This window comes from Pimephales promelas, chromosome 4 (assembly GCF_988280905.1).
Source record: "Pimephales promelas chromosome 4, fPimPro1.hap1.1, whole genome shotgun sequence".
Taxonomy (NCBI): Eukaryota; Metazoa; Chordata; class Actinopteri; order Cypriniformes; family Leuciscidae; genus Pimephales; species Pimephales promelas.
The window spans coordinates 32,184,218-32,209,524 of NC_142772.1; the positions used below are offsets into that span (position 1 = coordinate 32,184,218).

General features: G+C 37.4%; 3 protein-coding genes across 4 annotated transcripts; 2 read left to right on the forward strand and 1 right to left on the reverse strand.

The window, feature by feature from the left end:
- Positions 1-2,206: 2,206 nt before the first annotated feature.
- c9 (complement C9) lies at positions 2,207-7,093 on the reverse strand. Its single transcript, XM_039658870.2, has 11 exons — positions 6,979-7,093; positions 6,791-6,899; positions 6,515-6,665; positions 6,248-6,398; positions 5,187-5,325; positions 4,525-4,965; positions 4,052-4,292; positions 3,323-3,457; positions 2,857-3,032; positions 2,538-2,766; positions 2,207-2,439 (listed from the first exon to the last, which is right to left on the reverse strand). The coding sequence occupies exons 1-11, from the start codon at positions 7,053-7,055 to the stop codon at positions 2,288-2,290; spliced, it is 2,001 nt and encodes a 666-aa protein (XP_039514804.2). The 5' UTR covers positions 7,056-7,093; the 3' UTR covers positions 2,207-2,287.
- A 2,148-nt stretch (positions 7,094-9,241) lies between these two features.
- Positions 9,242-22,243, forward strand: dab2 (DAB adaptor protein 2). Of its 2 annotated transcripts, XM_039658868.2 has the most exons (16): positions 9,242-9,321; positions 9,397-9,432; positions 12,833-13,089; positions 13,221-13,360; positions 13,748-13,846; positions 15,606-15,737; positions 15,940-16,020; positions 16,358-16,384; positions 17,313-17,366; positions 17,496-17,558; positions 18,636-19,268; positions 20,132-20,264; positions 20,586-21,227; positions 21,323-21,495; positions 21,615-21,707; positions 21,863-22,243. In XM_039658868.2, exons 3-15 carry the CDS (start codon positions 12,957-12,959, stop codon positions 21,687-21,689), a joined length of 2,385 nt encoding a protein of 794 aa, XP_039514802.2. In that variant the 5' UTR covers positions 9,242-9,321; positions 9,397-9,432; positions 12,833-12,956; the 3' UTR covers positions 21,690-21,707; positions 21,863-22,243. The 2 variants fall into 2 exon arrangements, with proteins under 2 accessions (XP_039514802.2, XP_039514803.2); XM_039658869.2 differs by lacking the exon at positions 18,636-19,268 and having other exon boundaries at positions 9,294-9,432.
- Positions 22,244-22,727: 484 nt separating this feature from the next.
- On the forward strand, positions 22,728-23,847 carry hspb15 (heat shock protein, alpha-crystallin-related, b15). The gene is made up of 3 exons (XM_039658896.2): positions 22,728-23,179; positions 23,334-23,397; positions 23,637-23,847. The coding sequence occupies exons 1-3, from the start codon at positions 22,813-22,815 to the stop codon at positions 23,791-23,793; spliced, it is 588 nt and encodes a 195-aa protein (XP_039514830.2). The 5' UTR covers positions 22,728-22,812; the 3' UTR covers positions 23,794-23,847.
- The last annotated feature ends 1,460 nt before the right edge of the window (positions 23,848-25,307 follow it).

Sequence of the window (25,307 nt, forward strand, 5' to 3'; positions counted from 1 at the left end):
CATGTAACTTTTGGTGTTGTCCTGTTGTGTTCTCTCTCTCTCTAAAGCAATTCTTTTCTGCAGGTTTCATGTTGAAAGTAATTCTAAAGACTGCATAATGACTAACTAAACTTTTCTGCTTGGCTGTTTTCTCTCAGAAGTAACAAGTTGAGGTAAACTGACTATTCATCCTCGTCAGGTGAAGGGCCCCACTGGGACTTAGTAAAAGGAGAGCTGTTTCTCAGATCAGACATGCTGTGTTGAACCTGTCACATTCAGTTTTTCTTGAGAACAGTCCCCTTTTAAAAGTGACAACACTGCATAATCCAGTGAAAGAAAATGAAGAGTTCAGATGCAAAAGCCTCTAAATGCCATTTGAAATTTTCTTCTAAAATTACCATTTTTGTCAAGCTTGTATATTTAAGTTCAGTAATTTCACTTAAATGACAATTAATAGGTAATCTTCATTGCCATTTAAGTGAAATTACTGAACTTAAATATACAAGCTCGATAAAAATTATCATTTTAGAAGAAAATTTCAAATGGCACTTAGAGGATTTTGCATCTGAACTCTTCAAATGTTACCAATTTAGTTTCCAACATTCTTAAGTTCTTGTGTATCTTGTGTGAATAGCTGGAGTTTGCTTTGATCTCAGATTCAGCATGCAATGAAAATTCACAACTTTCCTTTCAACTGAAAACAGTTAATCTACATCATGATTTTACATAAGCAATTAGATAAGGAGAAGTTTCTCTGTGTGGAAATGTTGCCCCTGGCACATTTTATCTGTTGACTGGGGCATAAACCAAGCGTGGAAAAAAAAAAAAAAAAAAAAAAATGGAGCGGGGAATACGGGAGAGGGGTGAGGTTCAGTTGTCAGTGGATGGGAAGAGGGGGTTGTTTTTTTTAAAGGGATTCTTAAAAGAAGGAATTTGGGGGAAGGGCAGGCAGTAAAGAACCTTTTCTGAATGACCCTATGAACAAACTGAGGACCCCCTCCACATCATCAGCATACTAGTCTGCAATAGTGAGCTGGACTGCATGAGCGCATATGACTTGATTGCATTTCTATGTCCAGTTTTTCTTCCATCAAGGGGACGGAGAGCAGTGAAAAGAGTGAGAGAAGAGAAACAAAACTATGCTGACATGGGGCATAACTTAATTTTCACGGTGCCGAGACAGATGGGAAAGGTAATGTGGCGTGGCAGCTCTTAGAAACTTCAATGGATGCCATGACCTCATGGAAGTCAGAATCGGACTGCACTGGGATGTTTCATTTTTTTCTTTGGGGGTGGAGCAGGAGATGCACCTTTCAGTTCATTGCTTTGAGATAGGCCTATTTTACTTTTCTCTCAGAAAAACAATGGCTCGATATTATTATGTGTTAGAAAGAATACTTGAAAAGTCCAAGTGTCTTGGACACTTGCTTTATTTCTTTGTAATTGCCCCTGTGTGCACTCTAATTTTTTTGTTCTTGGTTTGAAGTGTTGTTTTTAGAGGGGGTCTCAATCCAAAGCCATTGCCGCCACAAGTTGACTCATATTGAAGCTGAAAGGAGCTTCTCAGAGGCTCAATAAAGAGTTAAGAGTGCTACTCTATTAACCTGACCTCTAGAGGCCCAAGAAGAGTGAAAAGTGAGCCATCTACCTCAACATCACATCTATTCCTCATCCCATTCCTTCTTTGTGTGGCCCAAAACACTAATTCTTGTAAAAAAAAAAATGCCATGTCAGCATAATCATGCATACAAAAATAGGTTTAAAAAATGTTTTAGTTTAATTGCATATATAAACTAGCCTATATATTAAAATAAGTTCATGATGCTGACATGAGCAGTAAACTAAAATTCAATGAAGGCAAATCATACAAAAATAACTAAATAAATAGAAAATGGGGATGGTAAAATATGTATTAGTGGATTCTAGTCAAATCCTTAAATGAATGTCTTGTTGGCAACAATGTGATCTAGGGTGCATAAATCACGGAAACATTTTTTGAATTTTAGATTTGTTTCCAAATCTATCTGGTATTTTTTTAAACACATTGGTAAATTATTTTCAGAAGTACCATGGGATCGATCAGTTTGTGATGCCATTGCCTCCGTGATGGGCTGTGTTATCAAGCAATGCAAACTATGGGATCCACTACCTATTTTGACCACAAGTCGGCAGTGTTGTCAAAAATGCGTGCTTTAATGTCATAATGAGAGTAATATGTAAAAGTACATGTAATCAAACCAGTTTATTTTCTTATTTTGTTCACAGCATTTTTAATAATAGGCTACGTGATTAGTTGTGACTCTGATTCCTAGCAGTAGTCTTCACTGGTTGTATCTCCTCTGCAGATTCCGGTTGGTACACCTCGAGTATTGCAGGTGCGGGTCCGTTTGCGACGCCCTCCTGAGCAGTGGGACCAGGAAGACCAACAGCCCCAGTTCCCCAGTTGTTCAAAAGACTTTACTAAATGAGTGAATAGAGACAGATGGAACGCTCAACTCAAAGCAACAGTAATGAAGGGTATGGAAGTTTTACAGAACGTTGCACTCAGAAACACACACCTTTCATCATTTCCATGTCAACGATCTGACACGCGACACCTTCAGTCCCAGGTGAGCACATGCATTTACACTCCCCGTCTATCTGGATAACAGTGCCACCATTTTGGCACGGCTGGCACTTACACACGCTGTACTCGGCCATATAGTCATCAAGGGCTCTTCTGAGATTGTCCCGCCTCGGCTGAGCATCAGGAAATCCCAAAGGGATCGCATTGTAGATGGGTTCAGGCTGCCGAACAATGACAATTGTGTTCCAGTTAGAGCAGTTAACACACATGCGCTTTCAATTGTAGGCTAAAATGAAGGTGAAGTGTCTCACGTCACTGTGAATGAGAGCAGGTAGAGCAGAGACGGTCTTTGCCCATTCCACAAATTGACTGTAGTCTAGAATGCCATCTTTTGTGAGTTGAGACTTCATGGCTACTGCTGAGGCTGGACTACCCCCTCTCACTACGCTCAGCACCTTATCAATAACCCCCCTCTTGTTCTTGTCATCTGGTGATCAAGGTTGTGAGCAAAATATATTTTTATCAGAAGGAATGTGTCTGTTGATTTTAAAGGGAAAGTTCACCCCAAAATTAAAATTCCTAATGTCCTGTCTCTCATGTAACACACACAAAAAAAGATATTATTTTCAAAAGAACTGTTTTTGGTTGTACAAAAACAACTCTCGTCCTCCTAACTAACTTTTAATTTATGGACAAAAATATCTTCTTTTTTGTGTATTTTGAGCGAACTATTCCTTTAATATCTTACTATTAAAATGAGCGTACACACATACACACCTGTGGGTTTGTCTGTTAGAGTATCACACTTGTTTACAGGTTTAACGTGTCCTCCTCCCTCTCCTAATTGGGAAAACTGTACATTGGCTCTAATTCCAAGCTCGAAACAGTCCTTGATCGTGGATTCAGTGATCTCTGTAGTTAGATAAAGTTAAACCATCAAATAAAGTCAAGTCATAATCCTTCAATGAGGCTTTCGGCCTGAAAAACTATCCTTCCCATTAACACATTTACATAAAGTCCCCGTGAAATCAAAATTGAACCTATTTACTTTGTTAGCGCATATTACTAGTCTTGTGGTGAACAATTAATCCGTGCAAGTAAATATATATTAGAAAAAATGTTTTACCTTGGTAATCTTTAATCAAAATCTGAAAAGTTACTTCCGGTCTGGAATGGTTTCTTTTTCTGATGACGTAGGTTTCACAGCTTCACAGGGTGGGAAAATGCTTAACCACTCCCCTCAAACCGTTAGTTTGCCATGAGCGAGAGATGGAGAGGAGGAGCGCTAGAGTAAAACCCTGCCCTCTGTTCAATATTCCGTTTCACTTGGAAATACGTCACAGCACTGGAGAAAAATCGTTTGCAACTTCCGGTTCACGGGGACTTTAATGGGAGTCATGTCATACAGTCTCTTTGAATATCTTTTGGAATTACAATAACGTGTTGTTATGTTGCCCCAAGGTCTCCAGGCTTTACAAAAAACTTGAAATGTTATTTTAAACCCACCTTTTAGTTTGAGGATATCGTCATTCATTATGTAAACAAGCTCATATTCTCCACCGGACTTTCCATTCTTGGTGAAGTGTGTTCCATAGTCCTCCAAGAAGGCAAAATACTGTCCCTTCTCATACGTAAGTGGCAGGGCATCCACGTCATCCAAGAACGTTGAGGATACCTCCAGCCCTCGCTGTCTCATCCTGTAGGTGGCCAGCTCCACTCTGCCTTTCACTCTCATGAAGGTCTTTCTCTGAAAGAGAACACATACTAGTAGAAAGAGGCAACACATATGTTGCAGATTTGAGAAGGTGGTCTTTATTATTTCTTTTCATACTCAATGTCTATTTATTGTGAATATTTTCTTTTGTTTTTGTTCAGTTTTGAATTTTAGTCTGTTCCATGAACAGCCTGGCGATGTGAATTACAATAAAGTTGAAATGGGTAAGATAGCAATACAATGAATAAACCTGAATCTCACTCACCTTGGTCGATGTGATTTCTGACAGCTGTTTGATGATATTTTTATTTTCTGTCTTAGCGTCAAATCCTAATGATGCACTTAAACCCATGCCAGGACCAAGATTTTGGCCTCCACCAGGCATGATACCTTCACCGCCATCACCCAAACCTTCGACTTCACCGCCACCACCAGGACCTTCAGCGTCACCGCCCACACCAGGACCTCTGGCTTCACCATCCTCACTGGGACTAGCAGCTTCACCAGTCTCACCGGGGCTGGCAACATCTCCACCCTCACCAGCACTGCCAGCATCACTGCCAGCACCAGCACTGGAGGGCTCAGTAGGTGTAAACTTAAAGGTTACGCCCCCTTCAACAGATCTGGATGATTCTCTAGTAATCTCTTTTATTAACGAGTGAATGTCCTCGTACATCTCTTTGGAGCTGCTCTCTTCCACTTTTGTCTGAAGATAAAGAGACAAGGGTCAAGACTAAAAATAGTATTTTTAAGAAGTGTGTCTGTCAGAATTTAAGTGCTTTTACTTGTTGGTTTGTTTGTCTTGCAGTCATTTTTAGGAGATTTTTTTTACTGTTGCTTTTTTTTTTTTTTTTAAGTTTTGCTCTCAACAAATACCCAAAACCTTTGTTAAACAACAGTTGACATCATGTAAACTGAGAGACCCACCTCATAGTTGAGAACTCCAACATTCCAGGGTAGTCTGTTATATTCCAATGTAGATGGATCTCTGATCCGATTACATTGGCCATTATATAATTTGTTGTTAAAGGGATTCATCCGAGGTCCAGATCCCAGAATATTTATTCTGTTGAGAGAAGATTTTCGATTCGATTTAGTGAAAAATTTTCACTGGCCCCATCACCACAAAAAATTTAATAAATAAATAATACAGATTTAGTTGTTTTTGACTAGAGCCAGACCGATATATCGGCCGTCCAATATAATCGGCCGATATTAGGCATTTTCCAAAATATCGGTATCGGCAGTTTTAATGGCCGATAAATGAATATTTAAAAAATAAAATAAAACGGACGAAACACGCTTCAATCATCTCTCCTTGGCCTGTTATATTGAAAATGTATGTTTTACAATTTGCAGTATGATGTTATCTATTGCTAAATTATGGCTCATCATAGACTAGCTAACCATAAAGCTATAGCTAATGCCACTATCATCAGTGGAAGACCGCTAACGTTAACATTAATGAGCTTGGAAACCACAATGAACTTTTTCTGCCTAAATAAAGTAATTATTACTGTATTTATAACTAGCATATCTCTAGTTACAGTCCCTGCATTGTAAAATGTAAGTTATACCTGCGAGGAGTAAACATTTAGACATAGAGAAAAAGTATCAAACGTATCTTGTGCAAATAAGTTAGCTTTTCTTTTACACGTGTGTGAAATCCAACAATATTTAATAAAAAAAAATATCGGCCGATATATCAGAATATCGGATTTTAAAACCTAAAAATATTTGTATCGGTATCGGCCTCAAAATCGCTTTATCGGTCGGGCTCTATTTTTGACCCATGTATCCTTGACTTGTATTGTATCCTTGTAATTCTCGATTCCAATTTTAATACCACTGCTAAGATCCATTTTGAACATTATACATTTTTTATTTATTTATTTGAAAAAATACAAATTATTTATTCAGCATTTTTTTTCAATTTATTGGAAAAGTTAAAAGTTCATTTCATTTGAAAAGTTACAAAAGGCTCTGACCCGTATCCAGCTTGGAGGGCTATGTCAGACTCAAATACAGCCGTCCTGCCGCAAGGTGTCCTGATGACGTCACACTCGTCTTCATCGGACGTATCTGTCTCTCCACAGTCGTGATCCCCATTACACTTGAGATTTTTGTTTATACATATTCCTGAGGGTAAAGTTATACTTAATGCTGAATATTGCTTAGCAATTTACCCTACAACTAAATATCTACTGGCCACAAAACAAAATGCCAAAAAAAATAAATAAATAAAAAATACTGACCTGAAGCGCACTGCCATTGAGAGCTTTTGCAGACAGGTGGAGGGTCCATCTGACATTTGGTAGAAGGTTTACAGGTTCTCCGCTCTCCAATTGGGTTTATGCACCTAGAGCCTTTAAACTGCCCAAAGACCTCAATACCTCTAGAGCGATGCTGTGTTACACAAGCACATGTGAACACATTTCTTCAAAACATTAATTCAGAATGATTTCAGATGACAATTTTTAAACAACATTATTTATAGAGAAAGTGACAGAGAAGAAAAGTTACTCCAGTACCGTGGTATTAGTGCACGGGTCACAGGATGTCCACGGGGTCCAGGCACTCATTTTGCAGTCGATTGATGCAGGATCATTAATTTCCCGCACCTCCCGTCTGGGCCCTCGCCTTTGAGAAAGACAATGATCGCCATTATAATAATAACTTACAATTCCAACTCCATTTTGATGAAATTGTGCATACTTACATGTGGTCTGTTATGCTCTTTCCATTAGCCTGATAAAAAAGGCAAATAGTTACACATAAAGCAGCTAAAGCCTTCATGGTGAAGCTTTGGACAGTCCTTTGAGTGTGTGTTGAAATGTGTACACTTGTATTTAAGCATTGATTTAACGTTAATAATTAAGCTTTTTAGAGTTGAAGGGATTTGGAAATGTGTGTCTCCAAAAGTTTTGTGTATATCACTGTGCTTTCCCTTAAATCATGTGACGCCACAGCATTTACCGCAACTGTCTAATGTTAAACTTTCCGACCTAATGAATTGCTATTTACCGGAATTTTTGTACGTCACAGAATCTATATTTTCTTATAGAACATTTCTTCTTTTAAGTGCTTTAGCATTCTATATAATATTAAACAACAGTAAGAGTAGCCCATGTTTATGTTTCTAGACAGATGAGGAATGTATCTCCAAATAAAATATTTGAATGTTACCCAATCCTTGAGTGTTCTATTTCTTTTATATATTTCAAATTGTATTTATTTTTGAAAATACAACAAATTCTATAAAACATAAAATTAGTTAAGTGATTCCTATGTTTTCTCACTTTAGTTTAAACTAGGTTTTTCTGACCATGAGAGCCTTGATTTCACAAACATGCTGAAATCTCAAACAAATTCTATTGACATATCAGAAGTCCAGAGTTTTTTTTTTAAAGTTAATCTTAAAGGGAAAGTTCAGGGAAAGGGAAAATCTTTTGGGTGAACTATCCCTTTAATGCACAATCCTATAAGGATCTGCGTGTTATAAGACACATTATTATTACTTCTATTTGAAACCTTTCATATAAATCATAAACACATGTATTTTATTTTATAAGTGTAGATTAACATTTTTTTTTAAGTGACCTATCAGCAATTTGTGCTAAGTCAGCTGCCTTCTCCACTCATCAAATTCAACCATGCCACAAAACAATACAGCTCTTTGTGCAGGGTCAAAGAGGAACTTTGAGCTGTCAAAGTGAACATAGATCCTGTCCTGTAACACAGCTATGTGCTGAGAACACCACTTTTTAATGTTTCAGACGCTTCCCCTCGGCTCACTCAGGAAGGTGGATCGGACATGAACTGCACTCCTCTCCTCTTTTCCTGTTTTTTGGGGCACTATTACTGGAAGATTAGTCCAATTGCAATTCAAAAACTTCAGACGTCACTCAGTTCTTCAGCTGAGTCTAAAACATCTAGACCTGCTTTGTCAGATAATCTAAACTCATAATATTCTTTTTTTCTAAATCATACTATTATTCAATCCTACAACATTATTAATATTATAAAATGAGCAGAATTTTCTTTTTAGTTTAAGACTTCATATGCAAATAGAATGACACTTAGTTCATTTCTGAAGCAAACTTTACATTCAGAGCTGTCAGAATTTAGTAAATAGATTTTGCTAATTTCTCATCCTTACACAATGCAAATACTAAAATCGCTATGGAAAAGCGGCCTTCTGCTCTTCCCTGCCGGAAGCTGAGTAAGTGAAATCTTTGACACATACCACACACCAGCTCTTGTGTACAACTCTTACAACTGATATTGCCAGCCAAATACGTTTCATAGAAAACGAGGAAAATCTCAAATGATAAATCAAACATACCAATGATCCCTGAATGATGACATCAGTCACACGTACATGCTCAAATTTTTGAGTGAAATGCCCTAAATAATCATTATTCCCCCTTAAAAGATTCACATATCAGTAATAAAACAGAAAAATAAATGCCATGGTTGTACGGCAGCTGAAAGTCCTCAGTTGTCTTGTCCGTCAAGTCCATCAGGACGTGTTGCCCTGAGATAACTGATAGTCATTTCATTTGTGTTGTTTTGTTTCAATAGCCAACACAATTCCTTTAGAAAAAGAGAAAAAAAAGAGAGACTGCATTGACCTTTGTTAGTTTTCTCATCTCTTTTAAACCCTTTCTCCCTTTGCCAAGCTCTTATACTGCATGTCAGCAGTGTCCGCAGAGGAAGGGTAGTGAGGAAGGAAGGATGAGCAGAGAACAGAGAGCTGCATTTCTTTACTAGCTTTCATAACGTTCGCTGGCTTAATGCAAAGGAAATCTGCACAGTTCTATGTAGGCTAAGTGCGGGCCTATGTAAACTGTCACTTTAATAGGCCTAAATCTTTCAAGAGAGATTACCTTATTAATTTAAAAACAGTGTTCAATTCAAGGTTAATCAATCAGTGGCATTAGCAGCATTGTTATAAAGGTCAAGGTGCGCGGTAACCTACATGTGGGAGGGGCTCAAGTCTCCGCCAGTGTGGCACTCGGTGGCGAGCGAGCAGTTTGAGGAGGAGGACCGCCTGTTTGGAGTAAGAGTGGTTTGGGTTTATACTCATTGCAACTTTCCACGGCGCTCATCAGCATTGATTTGAGTTTGTTATCAGTTTTTCAGGTGTGGAGTTCAAGAATGCATCATTGCGGTAAGTTACAAAGGCACTTGCGCGGCAACCTCTAGTGTTAGCCTACCTGTGGCATTTTGATAGTTGACTGTCAGTGCGGCATGTGTTGGTATTTAACTTGATGGCATTATAAAGGAAACGTTTCAATGATGAGTTTTATTTAAAAAATATATAAATTACTTGACATGATTACAGAAGATTTTGAATTTGACCACGTGTCATTTAAGAGCGTCAACTTTTTATATTTTAAACAAGTGAATTGGGTAACACTTTATTTTGATGATCCCTTTTGAACATTCACATTCTGTTGACTAAGTAACTTTGCAACTACATGTCAACTACCTCTCATTAGAGTATTAGTTGACTGTCTGCTTAATATCTGACAGCTCTTTATTGTGATGCTCCAACAGACAATCTACTGAATATAAGTAGCCTAACTTTGCAACTACATTTCAACTAGCCTACTATTTATTCTATCCCTAACCCTACCAGTCTACTAATACTCTACTAACACTCTAGTGAGAGTTAGTAAGTAGAGATGTAGGTGCAATGTTAGTCAACTGATTATGTTAAAGGGACAATCCAAATAAAGGGAAATTGTGAATTGTTTTAAAAGGGGGAAAATACTGAATACACACAATCATATGCTACAATTTTAGAAGTTTACTATGTAAATTATAAAAATAATTATAATAAATATTAGTGTAGCCCAGCAAGCCTAACATGCATTTTCTCAGGCATTACAATCCGTGCTTTGTTTACAGAATGTCTCAACCAGGAAGAATTACAATCAAGTTATAAATTGCCTTCCCAAGTTCATAGGTCTCATTTAAGAGACCCCCCCCCCCCAAAGGTTAATTTGTGCATGCTTGTGATACTGCTGAGGTGGAATTTTGCCAGTTTATGAACACCCTCCACTGTTGCTGAATCATCTGTTTTAATGAAACTTAACTGTTGTGACTTTTGGGTTCATCTAAGTTACTGAACAGCCAGGGCCACGAGACTAGTCCTCATGGTATAAACAAGAAATTATAGGAATTTCACTGAAAGGTGCTCAGTTTTAACACAAGGATATCCCAGTTTCAGATAATGGACCTTAGAAGTTCTAAAAACAGCCAGGAGGAAGTTCTAAATAAAAACAATTAAATAAGTTCGAATTCAGAGACTTTTCTAAGCTTGGTCCTCCATCTTGTCTACCTGGCCTATCTAGGTTAATGTGTAGATGGTCACAAGATTCCTTGTGTCTCAGAATATTCAGTCATTCAGGCCATCACAGAATTTCTGAAGCATCTGTGCATTCAGATGGAAAAAATGTATCTTGACTTCTCAATTACATTTATGACTTAAATTGAGAAACTAAACAAAATCTACGAATTGGCAGGCAGAAGACAGTTCTGTTTAATACTGTTCATAGTGTGCTGTGATATTTTTAACTAGATGCCATTTTTCCCTTCTCTGATCAGCTGTAAGAGATGTTTGAAGTATGAGCATTGTGATTTTTATGAATCTGTTGCCGTGCATAACCCTTGTTTAAAAGTAACTTTTATGCCTGCGTTTCACAGCTAGAAAAAAGTGAACTTTTTATCACAATTTTATTATGTGCTTGTGCTTGTTTGAAAGCATGGAGATTACCTACTTGGGTGCTTGTAAAGCAGAAAACACAGAATCTTCATTTTGCTTGCCACTCTTTTATGGTTTTATGGTTGCCTGTATTACAGGCTATTATGCACTGTATGACCCTGGATATGCAGTAATGAGAATTCTTACAGCCATTCTGCCACTGTTTTCCACTCTTGATAATCAACTCCGCTGATAAACTTCTCATATATCTGGCTCTGTCAGCTGTTTAGTGTCATAAAACATGACTCTTCTAGTTTTGTCATTACTCTTGAAACGTATTTGATTTGCGAAGTAAATTTGTCTGAATTCTCATTTAAAGTGTGTATACATAAAAGTATTTCATCCCTAAGGCATTATAGTAGTTTCTTTTTCCTTTTTTTTTTCTTTTCCTGTTGTAAAGGTCAAAAAGATGCTCATGGTCATATGACCTAATAATACAACTTTGGTTTTATAAAACCTTAATAATTTTATGATGCCAATTTTCTTTCATAGTCTGTGTGGACATAATTGGAATGGACCCTAAAATATTTTCTGCTCCATTTTGTCATCTTGGTACTGCTTTGGGCTCCTGCTGCATTGATTATGTAAACTCATAAACTTGCGCTAAATATTGGTCATGACATCTTCATGTAAGATAAAGAACAGATAATCTGAGTGCATCAGACAGATTTTCTTCTCAAATTTAAACCGGGAAAAGTAATTCTGCCCCAAAACCTGTGCTGAAATGAGAACATTTGGGTAATCTTGAGAATCATGGGATTAGAGCTGTGTTTTTTTTTTTTTTTTCCCCCGGCTGATGAGCTGCTGGAAAAGGATTAACAGATTTAATTGCTCAACCTTTGGTCTGCCCACCTTTGCTCTTGCTTGCTTTTTCCTCTTTCTGCTGAAAAGTATGCAGCTAAACATTATTGGCTGCTCGTAAGGTATGTCTTTCAGAATATTTGATCATCTTTTCTTTCCTTTTGTTGACTGAGACGTTTCACCTTAACTGATTAATATCTGTGGAGATGTTTATCCATCTGTTGGGGGATCTTGTATGCGTGAGACTGTATTTTATGGTTTAGATGAATGGTCTTTTCTTTAGTCTCTGAAATTAGTTCATAATGATTACTTGTATCCATTTTGTTTCTAAAGGTTACCTTTTTTTCAGGATTTTGGGAAAACTTATTTGTCACTTTTTCCCCCACTTTTTTTTTGTCTACTAAGCAGGAAGTGTTTTTTTTTTTTTTTTCTAATGCCGTTTCCTCTCCTTCCTGTCTTTTTTTGTTGTTGTCACTAATAGAATCTATGGCCCAAGTAAAGTTAGTTGGCAGAGTTTTACATTTCTTGATGTGTATGTTTATGTGATGCCTTCTGAATTTAAACAATTTAGTTGGTTGTACATGTAGACACATGGTTCTTGTTAAAGGAGTAGTTCAGGATTTTGGACATTAGGCCTTTTTCTGAGTTAGCCTTTGTTATTTATCAGTGGAGGCAGTTTTCCCAGTTGCATAGTTTGCTGGTGCTAGGCTAGTGCGAGGCAATGTTAACCGCTAGCCTGGCATTAAAAACCGTTTGTTTGTACACCAAAAGCAAATTTATAATGCCAGACTTTCGATGTAAATGTCTGTTATATTTGATAAATGACACTAAGGCTAACTCGAAATGAGGCCTGATGTCCAGTTCTTAACCACCCCTTCATATTTGAATAAGCAAAAAAAAATCAACTGACAGTGTCATGAATAAAAGAAATACACATCACATTTCAATGTTCTCGATGATCAATTTCATTCATCTTGGTTTTTCTTTTTTCTTTGTCCAGGCGCAGTGCTGAGAATGTGTGTTTGCTGAATATCCTACCTGGATTTTTTTTTTTTTTTTTTTGCGCCTTCGCCTGGTTTTGTCCCCCTCTTTCGCTTCCAGTCTCCTGTAACGAAGCACCCATCATGTCGCAACCATCTGATGCTGAGCCAGTTACTGTGGTACCAGCAGAACCAGCATCAACCACTGAGCCAACATCTGTAACAACACCCACTGCACCTGTGACCAGAACTTCATTCTGGAGGGAAAGGAGAAAAAGTATAGTCTGGCAGCTTTAAAAAAAAAAAAAAAATTAAATGCGTGGTTGCCACCAAACGCATGCAAATATTTTTTTTCCCTCTCTTTGTGTGTGTAATGCATGCGCACATGCTTATCCTGTTCCTCCACAGTCCCAGAGAAGACAGATGAGTTTCTGCTCGCCAGGTTTCAGGGTGATGGAGTGAGATACAAAGCCAAGCTTATTGGTGTGGATGATGTCTCAGAAGCAAGAGGGGATAAAATGTGTCAGGATTCCATGATGAAACTAAAGGTGCATTTCTGTTGTTGTTGTTGTTGTTGTTGGTGTGTATAGAATAGAAAGAATGAAGGGTTCAGATGCAAAATCCTCTAAGGGCCATCTGAAAATTTCTTCTAGAATAAATATTTTTATCAAGCTTGTATATTTAAGTTCAGTAATTTCACTTTAATGACAATTAATTGGTAACATTTTCCCCTTCTCATATGTATGCGTGTATAAATGAGAGAGAAAGACAGTAAGTCCTTCAGATCTTACAGTGTATTGTAATGGCTTTATTTTAAGCTGATATTTAATAGTAGCAGGGTTTGTGGTGCACAGTGTGAAGGCAATATTATTATATTCTGTTATTGGTGCAGTTATTGTTGGTAGGAACTGTACTCCGCTTTTGTTTGTCTACAGGGCATGGCAATAGCTGCTCGTTCTCAAGGCAAGCACAAGCAAAGAATATGGGTGCACATCTCTCTAACTGGAATTAAAATTATTGATGAGAGAACTGGGGTGAGTAGTTTTGTGGATGCTTAAAGGAGTAGTTCACTTTTGATGATAATTTACTCACCCCCATGTCATCCAAGATGTCCATGTCATTCTTTCTTCAGTCGAAAAGAAATTAAGGTTTTTGAAAACATTCCAGTATTGTTCTCCATATAATGCACTTTAATATAATTCACTTTGTCCAAAAGACACTTTCAGTACAAACTGCAAACTGTTCAAAGGGCTTTAAACGATTCCGGACAATGAAACAAGCAAAACCTCGCTCATTTAAAAAAAAAAAAAAAAGTATACGTTTTATAAGCTCAAATGCTCGATGCACATTTGCGACTCCTGTTTGAACTCGTTCATCAAAATGAAAAAATCTTTTTCCGAGTCATTTGGTTCATTCAATGAACAAAACGAACTCTGGAAAAAATTGACTCGGAAAAAGACTTGTTCATTTTGATGAACGAGTTCGAACAGAAGAGTCATGAACGCGCATCACATAACAGAGCAAGGCGAGCATTTAAACTTATGAAACTTAAACTTTGTTCTTGTGGTTTTTTTTTTTTTTAAATTAACGATCATTTCGCTTGATAAAACCCTTATTCATCGCTTGAAATCGTTTAAAGCCCTTTGAACAGTTTGCACTGAAACTGTGTTTTGGACCTTGAATCGTTTGATTACCAGTAAGGTGCATTATATGGAGAAATCCTGGAATGTTTTCATCAAAAACCTTAATTTCTTTTCGACTGAAGAAAGAATGACATGGACATCTTGGATGACATGGGGGTGAGTAAATTATCAGCAAAAGTTTTTTTTCAAAAGTGAACTACTCCTTTAAAGGGTTAGTTTACCCAAAAATTATGTCATTAATGACTCATGTTGTCCCAAGCTCATAAGACCTCTGTTCATCTACGGGACACAGTTTAACATATTTTAGATTTAGTCTAGAGGTGTTTATGGAGATTTGTACCATGTATATATTTTCTGTCCCTCCATGAAAATGTATACATGTCCTTGTAGAAGGGAAATAAAGACATCATCAAAGTAGTCCATGTGACACCAGTAGGTTCGTGAGAATGTTTGGAAGCGTTTAAAATGCATTTTGGTTCAAAAATAACAAACTATGACTTAGTTCAGCATTGTATTGTCTTCCGGTTCTGTTGTCAATATGCATTCAGTGACGCTGCTGGTGATCATGTGTATCTGGTGGGTCTGTGTATTCGGGTTCAAATAAATATGGCTGGGCAAAAAAAAATGCAAGTCTTCCTCTGTGTCAGTCCTTAAACATGTTTGCAAAGATTGGTTTGTTTACAGCGTGCATTTCCCTCAGACTGTAAACAAGCTCAATCGCACCAGATAACACGTCCGCAGTGCCTTACATCATTGGCGTCACTGAATGCGACTTCACAACAGAACCGGAAGACAATGCAATGCTGAAAGTTGTAGTTGTTGTTTTTTTTTTTTTGGACAAATGTATTTTCGATGCCTAACTAACCCACTGGTGTCACATGATGGACTACTTTGTCTTTATTTCCTTTCTGCACAAGTACAGTATATCGTACTGGGACAGAGGGACAGAAAGCTCTCGGACTAAATCTAAAATATCTTAAACTGTGTTCCAAAGATGAACGGAGGTCTTGCGGGCCTGAGGGTGAGTCATTCATGACATTATTTTCATTTTTGGGTGAACTAACCCTTTTAAGTTGATGTGTGAAACTAATTACTGGTCATGTCATAAATATCTGACTTTATAGCATGCTCTCATCTCGCTCTCTCTCAGGTGATTGAGCATGAACATGTGGTGAATAAGATCTCTTTCATTGCTCGTGATGTCACTGATAACCGGGCCTTTGGATATGTTTGCGGGGCAGAGGGGCAGCACCAGTTTTTTGCTGTTAAAACAGCTCAGCAGGTCGGTGTTTGTTCAAACACAGAATTCTGGATAATGGAAGGCTATGTTTGAAACCTGGTGTAAAATAATTATTTTGCCATTCTTTTAGTTGTCGCTTAGAAAAGACGCAATAATAAATAAAAAATATTACAACATGGATGGAATGTTATCTCCAGTGTAAGCAGAGCACTCATGTATTCTGTTGTCAATTCCTCTCTTTCAGGCTGAGTCTCTGGTCACTGATTTGAAGGATCTGTTTCAACTAATCTTCAATATGAAGAAGAAAGAGGCTGATCCACTGAAGGTGATGTGAATATAATTTTAATACTTTAAAACAAAAGCATTTACATTTTATTTAGGTTTTTTTTTTATTACTTTTGTCTAAAATATGAGGAACGAGTTTGGTAGTACCAAGATTGTAGGCTAGAGATTTGTCTATTGGTGAACAAAGCGATTGAGTACTCAAGACTTTAATTTTTTTTTTTTATAACAGCTCTCAATGGTTGACTGCTTTTCAAACTGAATATGCAGTTTTTCATAAACTGTGGTTTTGAGAACATGTTTTCATAAACATTTTTAACCTTTTTTCCTATTGTTCGATTAATTTTACTTTACTGACTGAACCCTTTAATACTTTGCAGGGTGAAGGAAATGGCACTGTGATTGAGGTGGGTGTAAACCATTTTTGGGTGATGTTTTAATGTCATCTTTCATTCGTGTCTTAAAGGTTTAGTTTACCCAAAAATGAAAATTCTCTTTGACCTTCGAACACAAACGAAGATATTTTTGATTAAACCTTAGAGCATTGAAATCTTAATATTATGAAGCGACTAGAATTTGTGCAAATCCTAATGCTCCATGCTCGTACCATGATAATGTTACATTTGTGGTGTTATCTAGCTTTAGGTATTTCACTAACTATTCGTGTATCTTTCACAATCAGCAATGTCAACATAGGTGAATGTATATGATAACGAAAACGGTTAGTGAACTAGACTGAACAATTTCAGTGTAACAGTAAGATTTTAGGAAGTAACATTACTGTACTGAACATGTCTGGAAATGTGTATTATAAACAATATGATAGTAGTGGGATGAGTGATGTTAGACAGTGGATCTAGTACATAAAATAAGTTGCATTCTAAAGCACCTACTTTTTGTTATTCTAGAACAGTCTTTTGTATTCATTTCATGTCTCATGTTGTGGTTTACCTTGCTTTTTCATTAGTTTATGATTATTTCAGGATATCTGAAAACTTATTTTATAAGTGTAATTTATCACAATAAAAATAATGGAGGTCTCTCCATAATTCAAACACTCTGCCGTGTTGATCTGTGTCTTCACACTTTTCTTACAATGACTCCTTCACACACAGGCAATAAAAAAGGATTAATTTTAGAGAAGTTACATATAGCACCTTTAATGGTGTTTCTACTACCTTTCTGGGCCTTGAAGTTGCAATGATGTTGCTGTAAATTTTCATATGTTCCGAAGATGAACATAGGTTTTACGGGTTTGGAATCATATGAGGGTGAGTCGTTAATGACAGAATTACAATTTTTGGGTGAACTAACCCTATAATGTTTGGTCATCAGAATGGTGGTGGTGGTGCTTTACTCAACCTGGATGAACAAGAAAATGCTGTAAAAGTAAGTGCTTTTATACAAAACGGCAATTTTCATACAAATTAGAAAATTGTGGAAAAAAAGAGAACAACCCCCAAATGGACCTTGGGAATCCTCAAATAACCTAGTGGTGTCACGTTTTGTTATTCTCAGACCGTAGAGCAGATGGACCTGTTTGGCAATATGTCCACTCCACCTGACATTCACTCTCCTACGGTAATGACCCTACAGTATGCATTTGGCAGTGGTTCTGCTGTTGACATGTTTTAAGTGATTTATTAAATAATTCCTTTAACAAATATTCCCAGATTTTATGGAAGCACATGGGTAGCAATATTCAATTTGAGTTGTATTTTTTTATTTATTTTTTTTCAACATCTCAAAACACGTAACATAGCCATAACATGTTATGTTTACCTGTTGTTGCCGAGCCCCGCCTTGATGCAGTGATTGACAGGCCAGGAGGGGGCGGGATCAGCTCGGAAATGCGTTTTCAATGTGCACATTGAATTTTGCTACATTCATTGTGGGACATTTCATGAAAATGCAATCGCAAGTGTCTTGGCTGTGTGTAAATGCAATTAAGAAAAAAATAACATTTGAATGATCATTTTGCCACAGTTTTTGCTTGAACATGTTGCATATATCTAATCATTTCTGTAATGCATTTGAATGTTAATTTTGCCACTTATAAACCATTTCAATATGCATATTGAAACTAGTGTATGAAATGGCAAATGTAAATTATGTAATTTAATTTTGCACCAAACGTTGCTAGAATGGTAATGTACATTTAAATACAGAATGCAATGCCATTTTGCATATTACATTTCAAATTGAATATTGCTAACTATGTGCTTCCATACATGTTTAGAATGAGCATAGAGTTTGCCTTGCATGTGGCTAGATTTCTTGTCTTATTTATTTCTTCCCTAAATATAATCTTCCCTGTCCTTTTGAGTTCTTAACATACTAAAGTATTTGCCAGTATCTTCTGTTAACATCTAACAGTCATCCGTCAGCCCTCTTTTCTCATTTAAAGGTCCCAAGCGTTTGCTTTTTTTCATGACCAAATTCTTTTTTACTGCTAAATGCTGTTGAGGAAAGTCCCATTGGCCAGTAGATGGCACCCAAGCCCATTAAATGAGAAAAGAGAACTTCAATTACTGGTGGTTAAGATGCTTTCTATGGAAACTTTCATGTTATATGATGCTATAACTACCTTCCTATTTTCTTTCAGTATTTTTCATGGTCTATTTGACAATTATCTTTTTTTTTTCCTTCTAAAACCAGCCTGAGAGTGTTCTTCTGCTTGACTTTGCTTTGATTGATGGCAAACAAGAAAATCCTGTCATCTGCTACCCATCTCCTCTCTCCAATAAATTAGACGACAAACCGGTTTCCTTTACATCAGATCTTTTCCCAACTCCTAGTTCCGATCCCTTCAGTGATGATCCCTTTTCTCCCTTGAATGATTTCACACAATCAGATTCCATGTTTTCTTCCAATAACAAGTCAGATATTTCTAGTTTCCTCTTAAATGGATCAGACTTGCAGCAAAGCCTGAGTAAAGACTCCACTTCACACAGTCAGCAGTTTAATGGACTGTCCGGTGCCCAGTTGTCCCATGAAAGTCAAAATGCACAATTAAAGCAGCTTCCTTTAAGCAATCTGAACAGTGACGGCAATTCCCTCTTTAGCCAGAATCCTTTTTTGAGCACCTCAATGAACAACCCGTCTATCTTAAACGGGGTATCCAAATCAGGTCCTCCTGTCTTCCAAAGTCCTCTCTTGTGTAATGAATCAAGTCAATCACTGGCATTGTTTCAAACCATCACGCCACCTTCTGTTCAAAATGGAGGCTTGTTGGTCCTTTGCCCCCCACCCCAAAGTTCGAGGTCCAGATGCATGCGGAGGAGAGGGAAGGTGAACATGTGGCAAGAGAACCCCACCCCACCCCCCCCCTCTACAAAGCTCTCTGTCTGTATTACTTCACATACCATTGAGAGGGACTATAAGGGCTGTGTTTTATTGCATAAATGGCATAATGTAATCAGTATTTTAAAATGATAAAAGTGTGCATCTTTACTTGAATGTAAAGATGTTCACGTTGTCTAAATGCTTTGAGGCTTGAGAAAGAATGGATGTTTAAATGATTATGATTTTAAAAAGTCCTTGTGGTCTCAACTCATTCACTGATAGATTTATGGTTTAGGGTGTTTTTGTTTTTTTGTTTTTTTCACATTGGAAAAAATTGGACGGAAACCCTCACATTATTAACTTGTGTTGAGGGACATGGCATTGTTGTCCATGTACTGCAGTGTCTTAAATTGATTATACTTTTTGCTGAGAAAGAAAGCTACCAAGTTTTATGCTAATTGACTGGTCCTTTTTCTCTATTCATTTGTAGAAGCTAGATGCATCCATACAAAATGGTTCATTTTAATTAATTAATTTTTTTTTTTTTTAAACCTAACTTAATTGTGTATGTACACCACAATGTCATGGGAATCCCTGAAAGCAATACTGCATGCTTCATACCTTAGTTTAATTTTGCAACGGGAAAATGTATTCGAGTAAACCATCTACAGATATACGGTGTGTGTATCAAACTTGGCTGACAACCTTTGACACCTTTGGTGATTTAAAATTGGTCTCTTTCTCAGTGGCAGCATTCCACATCCATTTTTCTTTTTTTTTTCTTTTTCATCTCATTTGGCACTGTAATTTTACTTAATTGCAGAGTACTAATTTTTTTTTTTTTTTTTTTAACCACTGTGCCTTCACAGTCACCTGGAAATGACATGTTTGGAGCTGAACTCTTTGCTCCACCAACCCAGGAGTCTCAGTCCTCGAATCAGAATTCATCCATTCCAGCGGACTTATTCAACAACACGCCTTCCTCCACCATCAATGCTCTTGGTATAATGCATGCTTTATTAGTGTAACTAAATTGGCTGATCTAATAATTACATTTGTTTTTGTTTTTTACTTCAGTTTTATTTTTTCTCTTTATGAAGAACAACTGGTATTTATACTGTGTGAAGAAAACTATCAATTGTGGTATTATGCAGGCAATGTAAAAAACAAACAAAACGACTAAATCTGCATTTAGTGTAAATCAATATACAGTATGTGTCATTGTAGATCTTCATTTTCTCTTGTAGTGCCCCTGGGGTCTGCTGAGCATGATTTAGATTAAATTTGTTTTGTATTTTGTTGCTTTTTGGTTTTTCTCTGTAGGTTCATTGTCTTTAGGTCCTACTTCTGTCACTCAAACTCCTGGGACAGCTCCATCTCTATGGGGTCAAACACCCACAATGTTTCCTCCTCAGAGCGGTTTTCCTCAAGTAACGGTTCCAGGACAACCAAATCCTCTTCCTCAACCATCTGCTTTTGGAGGCCTGCCTGCACCTGCATGGGGGCAGCAAGGGGCTTTGTCTTTTGGTCCATCAGCTGCCTCACAATCCTGGGGTCAACCGGGAATCGCAGCACCTGTTGGGGCCTGGCCCACTGCTTGTCCTGGGGTCAGTCCTTTCCAAGCAAACCAATTTGCTCCCATGATGCCTCCTAATGCAATAATGAGTATGCAGCAGGGTGCAGTTGTTCCTCCTCGCCCTCCACCACGTCCTCCAGTGAAAGAAGAACCCCCAGTGGTCAAAAGTGCCTTTACAGCTTTGGACCCCCTTGGGGAGAAGGAGAAGAAGACTGGAAAAGACATGTTCAAAAATTTCCAGATGGTTAAGCCCCAGAAAGCAGAACAAGAACCTGGTCCAAACACCAATGGCTCATTTGACCAGTACTTTTCCAGTAAGGTTGGCCTGGCTCAGGAGGTGGCAGATTATGATGACTTTGACATAAACCAAATCTCCGTGAACTCGAATGGTACACATTTAACTATCAGCTGCTACTTGTGATTAAGACATGCAGCCTAGTCATTTTGATAGTTTGATCATTACAATTCCCCATTTTGTGTCCAGGGACTTCCAAACTTGCTCCTCAGCAGTCCCCTGCAACTGTTTCCAGTCTGACTCCGGTCCCAGCCGCGGGACTTTTGGACGCTACCTTCACTCCAAATCTAGTCCCTGCAGGCTCAAACCTTTTTGATGACACTTTTGGAACTAACCCTTTTGGAGCACCACCTATAAATACCGTACGTGACACCATACGTTTATACTGTGTTTTTGGGATTGCAAATTTGACTTTCTCTTTTTAACGCATTTATATTGTGAATGGGTTTCGTTGTCTTATGTTTTTGTTTGTTTTTCACAGAGCACTCCAGCCACTCAGACTACTGCTCTCGCAGATGCTTTTGGGGACCCGTTTGGGGGAAATCCTTTTGCCTGAGAAACTTTAGCACTGCTGGTACAGAACTACACATATTTCTTAATGTTTGGCAATACATGGATCATATTTCTTAAAGATTTCAAATTAGCTTGTTATGTCAATGCATTGCAAGGCTTTGTTTTATTAACATAAATGCACCGAATAATGCATGCTTTTCATGTATTTTATTTCAGTATACACCCACTGATCCAGTGCTGCTGAGCCCGAGAAACACAAGCACTGTAGAGTTGCTATCAGCATTCTACTACATTTCTATTCTGTTTGCATTCCCACTGTATATCTGTTGTAGCCTTTCTTTCTGTGACTTTTCAACTGAACACAGCCCTTTGTCTTCCAGCCCATTCAGATCAACCATTTAAATTTCCAGTCACTTATGAAATAAGATGCACAGTAAAGTAGTTGAAGGAGGGTTCTTCTGTAGAGTGTAATGGAGAAGAGCGAATAAAAGATGATCATGTTTGTGTAAATGATTTCTCTATGCAATTATCCTGAGCATTTATGAAGTTAAATATGCTTAATCCTAATGATTTGTCATTAAAGAAAGTTAAATAATATCTGGCTCTGTTTTTCCCCTGTGTTAACATTTAAAATGATCGTTTAGCATCTTGTTTAATTTAGCATAGTAGAATCTGAGCAATTATCAGTGTTATTTAATGTATCATACTACGTACTATATCTGACTCTAAAAGTTGTTTACAAGAATTCTCTAAAGACTGTAAGTGCATACTAGTGTACAACGGCATCCGTTACCATAGTAAAAGAAAAGCACTAAGATGTGACCAGACTACAGAGGCCATTAATGAAAAAACACTATTGCCAGTGTGCCCATTGTCATATGCCAAGAATTTGCCATTACCCCTTTAGTTCTATTTATACAGAAAGGATGGCATCATTCTGTGTATGTCCGATTGTAACACAGAGGTGAAGGATTTGCCAAGCCTCTTTGTTAACTTTTGGGACTGGATGATTTGGGATGAATATTTAATAGACAAGAACAGTATAAAAGAAGTGAGTGGCAACTTTCTGTAGCTTTTTGCTAGTCTTCATGTCAGCTTTACTGTTGCTATATTAGAATAAGATATTCAAAGCTCCAAAACAAATGGTTTAGAAATTAAGTTTAAAGATGCCTCGTCCTTTGTTTTACCGTAATGGTTGCTGGGACCCTCTTCAGGAGGGAACACAAAAAAACATTTTCAAGCAAAACACCGACCTCCCATGTTTCCTTGAGCCTGATGAGGTTAGCTGGATAGATTCAGCCAGGAAAAGATTAGCCACATCAACCTGGCCAGGATCTATGCGTTCACATCTATTCAGCTCTTTGTGCATGGAGATTCCTCCTAAATCATGTTTTGGACGTGAAGGACGGGATTCTCAACCCGTGTGTGAACAAAAGAAAGGACAGCAAAACTGGAAAGTCTGTCTGGATGTCAGTCCATATTCTCCAGAGGATATAAGCATCAAAACCAAGGAGGGATATTTGGAGATAACAGGTAGGATGACCTTGATATGTCTGGCTTTGGTCTATTTATAATGCACTGCATATATATGTTGCTAAAAATAGCACATACGACAACCACATTCTGCAAATCACATTTCATTCAGATGGCATAGGCATGTTTCTTTAATATCTGTTTTCATTCATAGGTAATCACGAGGAAAGGCATGATAATCACAAATTGATCTCAAGAAGCTTTACAAGAAAATACAAGTAAGGGAGCTTTTGTTTTATTTTGTTGTTGATTTGTGGTCTCATATTAGCTCGTACTGTATTTTAAAATGAAAATTATTACAAAAAATATTTTTTTTTGTTTCCAAGCTGAACTGAACTGGAAATGATGCTGTTTTTAATACTGTATTTTTGCATCACATAATTCAGCTTTAAATAATGTAATGCGTTACTCCATCTTTACTCATGGCTGGTTTCATTTTCCTTGTGTAATTCATTAGGCTTCCAGCTGACTTAGACCTAAAACTGATCAACTCCATGCTGTCTCCAGATGGTATTCTCTCAGTTGAGGTCCCATTACCTGGCTCTAATACCAGTCTCCCTGGAGAGATTGTCATCCCTATTCACATGATGGATAAGCAGTTGCCAGCAAAGTAGTAACTTAGTTACTGGTTTATATGCCCAATAAAAGTATTGACTGAGTTTTCCAAACCTTTTGTTTTTGATGGTTAACCAAGCACTGACGTTGCAAGAGAATATTCATCATATTTTGAACCATTACCATATTTCAAACATCACTGTGCAGACAGCTAGCAATACATAATTTGTGCTTCATCTGATTTCTTCTAAGATTTATTACCAGTAAGACTGAAGAGAGATCAGACCAGTTCACTCTTTTTCAGGCTGGAATAAAAATGTTTGAAAAGGGTTTCATACTGAGGCTGGTGTCCTACAACGGCATGGACAATCTGTTTGATTTTGAGAGACCGTTTTACTAAATGTGTACCAATAACACAATACAATCATGTAAATATATTTAACAAGAGGACACTGAAATGTTGATCTCTAATGAATAATTAGGCAAGCATAACTCTCAGCATCATGCAGCCGAGTATGCTTCATTGTCACATCCTATATGGTGCTATTTAAAGTTGTAGAGTTCACACCAGATTCTGTGTCCTGTGCTTCACACAACCACACTGCTTGCAGCACGTGTGGCAGTTATGTAACCCAAAGCCTTCCTTCTTTGGTCCTTCTTGGAGATGATCAGAAGTATGGAAATAGGTTTCTTCTTACCTCTACAAGCTGTACCTTGACTATTTTTGGATGTGTTCCACAGCTTTCATCACCTTGGTCAGAAGCAGTGATCAAATGACATGTCTCAGTTACACTATTCATGGTAAAAACAGGAACATGTTACCATATGAGTCAGTATTTTGTTCTATTATCTCTGAATGATTCAAATATTTCTCGGACTCAGTTACTTATAGAATGGAGTGCCAATTCAAGCATCCACAAAATGACAAAATACTTTAGAATAGCAATATCTAGGTTGCTGACAATCAAGCATTTGCCCAATGCTATAAATCTACAGAAGAGCTCCATTGGCAACGTTTATTTGATACGTTTTCTTGATTTCTGACTATGAATTTTATTTAGAAATTATTCCACAGAGTTAACTGAAGACTTTAGAGTTCATTAGGTTGTAGACAGTGTAAGAGTGCAAAGTACACACATCATTTATTTCTATCCATATCTGTCAGAATTTAATTGGTTGCTTAAGGCACAAACAACTTCCTCTAAGTCATTCCTACAAGTTGTCAAGAGATCAGTATGTGCGCATATAGATTTTACACAATCAAATGTTAAAAATCAATTAGCGCAAATAAAAACCTATGTATCTATTTCTTGCATCAATAAGTCAATTAAAAGACCAATGAATGTGCCATCAGTTGTAAACTGTCTGAGCCTATTAAAATGCTTGTGATGACTGTTGTTGGAACATGCCAGATTAAATTGTGGGTTGGAACTGAGCCTGTAAATATACACCATATAACACAGCGGCATGTAGAACTGCCACTTGGCACCATCATTTAACTTACTGAGTGCACACATGGTGGACATGCCAAAAATACAGCACTGGGGATCTCCAATTACATGACAAGCCCTAA

Coding starts and splice junctions, on each gene's coding strand:
- c9 (XM_039658870.2), bottom strand. CDS start 7,055: ATGAAGGCTTTAGCTGCTTTATGTGTAACTATTTGCCTTTTTTATCAG. Junction 6,900..6,978: donor AAGAGCATAACAGACCACAT/GTAAGTATGCAC, acceptor TCTTTCTCAAAG/GCGAGGGCCCAGACGGGAGG. Junction 6,399..6,514: donor TCAATGGCAGTGCGCTTCAG/GTCAGTATTTTT, acceptor CTTTACCCTCAG/GAATATGTATAAACAAAAAT.
- dab2 (XM_039658868.2), top strand. CDS start 12,957: ATGTCGCAACCATCTGATGCTGAGCCAGTTACTGTGGTACCAGCAGAA. Junction 16,021..16,357: donor AAGAGGCTGATCCACTGAAG/GTGATGTGAATA, acceptor AATACTTTGCAG/GGTGAAGGAAATGGCACTGT. Junction 16,385..17,312: donor GAAATGGCACTGTGATTGAG/GTGGGTGTAAAC, acceptor TTTGGTCATCAG/AATGGTGGTGGTGGTGCTTT.
- hspb15 (XM_039658896.2), top strand. CDS start 22,813: ATGCCTCGTCCTTTGTTTTACCGTAATGGTTGCTGGGACCCTCTTCAG. Junction 23,180..23,333: donor GGGATATTTGGAGATAACAG/GTAGGATGACCT, acceptor TTTCATTCATAG/GTAATCACGAGGAAAGGCAT. Junction 23,398..23,636: donor AGCTTTACAAGAAAATACAA/GTAAGGGAGCTT, acceptor GTAATTCATTAG/GCTTCCAGCTGACTTAGACC.